The 1,190-nt window shown below is 63.1% G+C and overlaps 1 protein-coding gene across 1 annotated transcript in view; it reads left to right on the top strand.

Moving 5' to 3' along the window:
* LOC100482242 (junctophilin-2) overlaps positions 1-1,190 on the top strand; it is a 49,263-nt gene extending 48,073 nt beyond the window's left edge. Inside the window, exons 4-5 of the mRNA XM_034641587.1 lie at positions 9-332; positions 1,110-1,190. Of these exons, the coding sequence (XP_034497478.1) occupies positions 9-332; positions 1,110-1,190 (405 nt within the window). The remainder of the gene's footprint in view (positions 1-8; positions 333-1,109) is intronic.

Genomic DNA, 1,190 nt, shown 5'->3' on the forward strand with positions numbered 1-1,190 from the left:
CGCCGGAGCCTGAGGTGGCGCTATACCGGGGCTACCACAGCTATGCCGTGCGCACCGCGCCGCCCGCGCCGCCGCCCTTCGAGGACGAGCCGGAGCCGGAGGCCTCCGGGCCCGACTCCGCGCCGCCGTCGCCGGCCGCCGCTCCGGTGCGGACCCCCGAACTCGCGCCCGAGTCCCCGGCCAAGCTGGAGCCCAAGCCCATCATCCCCAAAGCCGAGCCGAAGGCCAAGGCCCGCAAGACGGAGGCCCGAGGGCTGACCAAGGCGGGGGCCAAGAAGAAGGCTCGGAAGGAGGCGGCGCTGGCAGCCGAGGCCGAAGTGGAGGTGGAGGAGGTGAGGCTGGTGGCGGAAGGATGTGTCCCGGCTTGGTCCCCCCAGGGGTGGTTGCGCTCGAGGCGGGGTTCCAGTGCGGATGATTTGGGCATGGGGAGGGTGATGGCCCAGGATGGGGCAGGGGAAAACTCTGCTTAGTCAAGTGAAGCCGGATCAGGACTTAGTAGCATAAATCCCACTGCAGAGTCCCCCCACTTTGGGACAGGGGGCAGGCTTTTGTGCCTCTAGTCAGGTGGGGGGGGCACTGCTTTGGAGAAGGGGGTGCTGGGAGCCCTAAGCAGCTAGGGGGGAGTGAGTGCACCTGGGGAACTAGGGCGATCTGAGCTGAGCACCAGCAGCGCCTTCTACAAGGTGTAGCAGGGAGGGCTTCCTGGCAGTGGAGGAAGGACCCAGTGGGGCTTATTAGAGGGGGCTGGGAGCTAGAAACTCAGGGACCACGAGTGAGGTAAGATCTGTGGGACTGGTGGATGCCGTCCAGGGGTGATTAGCAGAAAGGAAGGCTTGTTCTGGCTTCCAGGCCCAGCGCTGCCCACTTTGTGCTTTGGGACACATCCTTGCCCCTCTCTGGACCCTAAACAGTTTGGTTAATCATTTCCCAGAATCCTTCCAGCTCTTATGGTCTGCCGTCCAGGTGCTGGACACAGCAGTGAGCAAAACGAGGGGTGCTCTCAGGAGGGTCCTTTCAGAAGTTCCTGCTCCTCTGTCCAGCCTTGTTGGGTCTTGGGTGGGGGGTGTTTCAGAGGCCATGGGAACTCAGCTTCTCTCCACTGCTCCCAGGTCCCCAATACCGTCCTTATCTGCATGGTGATCCTGCTTAACATCGGCCTGGCCATCCTCTTTGTTCACCTCCTGACCTGA

Source organism: Ailuropoda melanoleuca, chromosome 13, assembly GCF_002007445.2.
Source record: "Ailuropoda melanoleuca isolate Jingjing chromosome 13, ASM200744v2, whole genome shotgun sequence".
In the NCBI taxonomy this organism is placed as follows: Eukaryota; Metazoa; Chordata; class Mammalia; order Carnivora; family Ursidae; genus Ailuropoda; species Ailuropoda melanoleuca.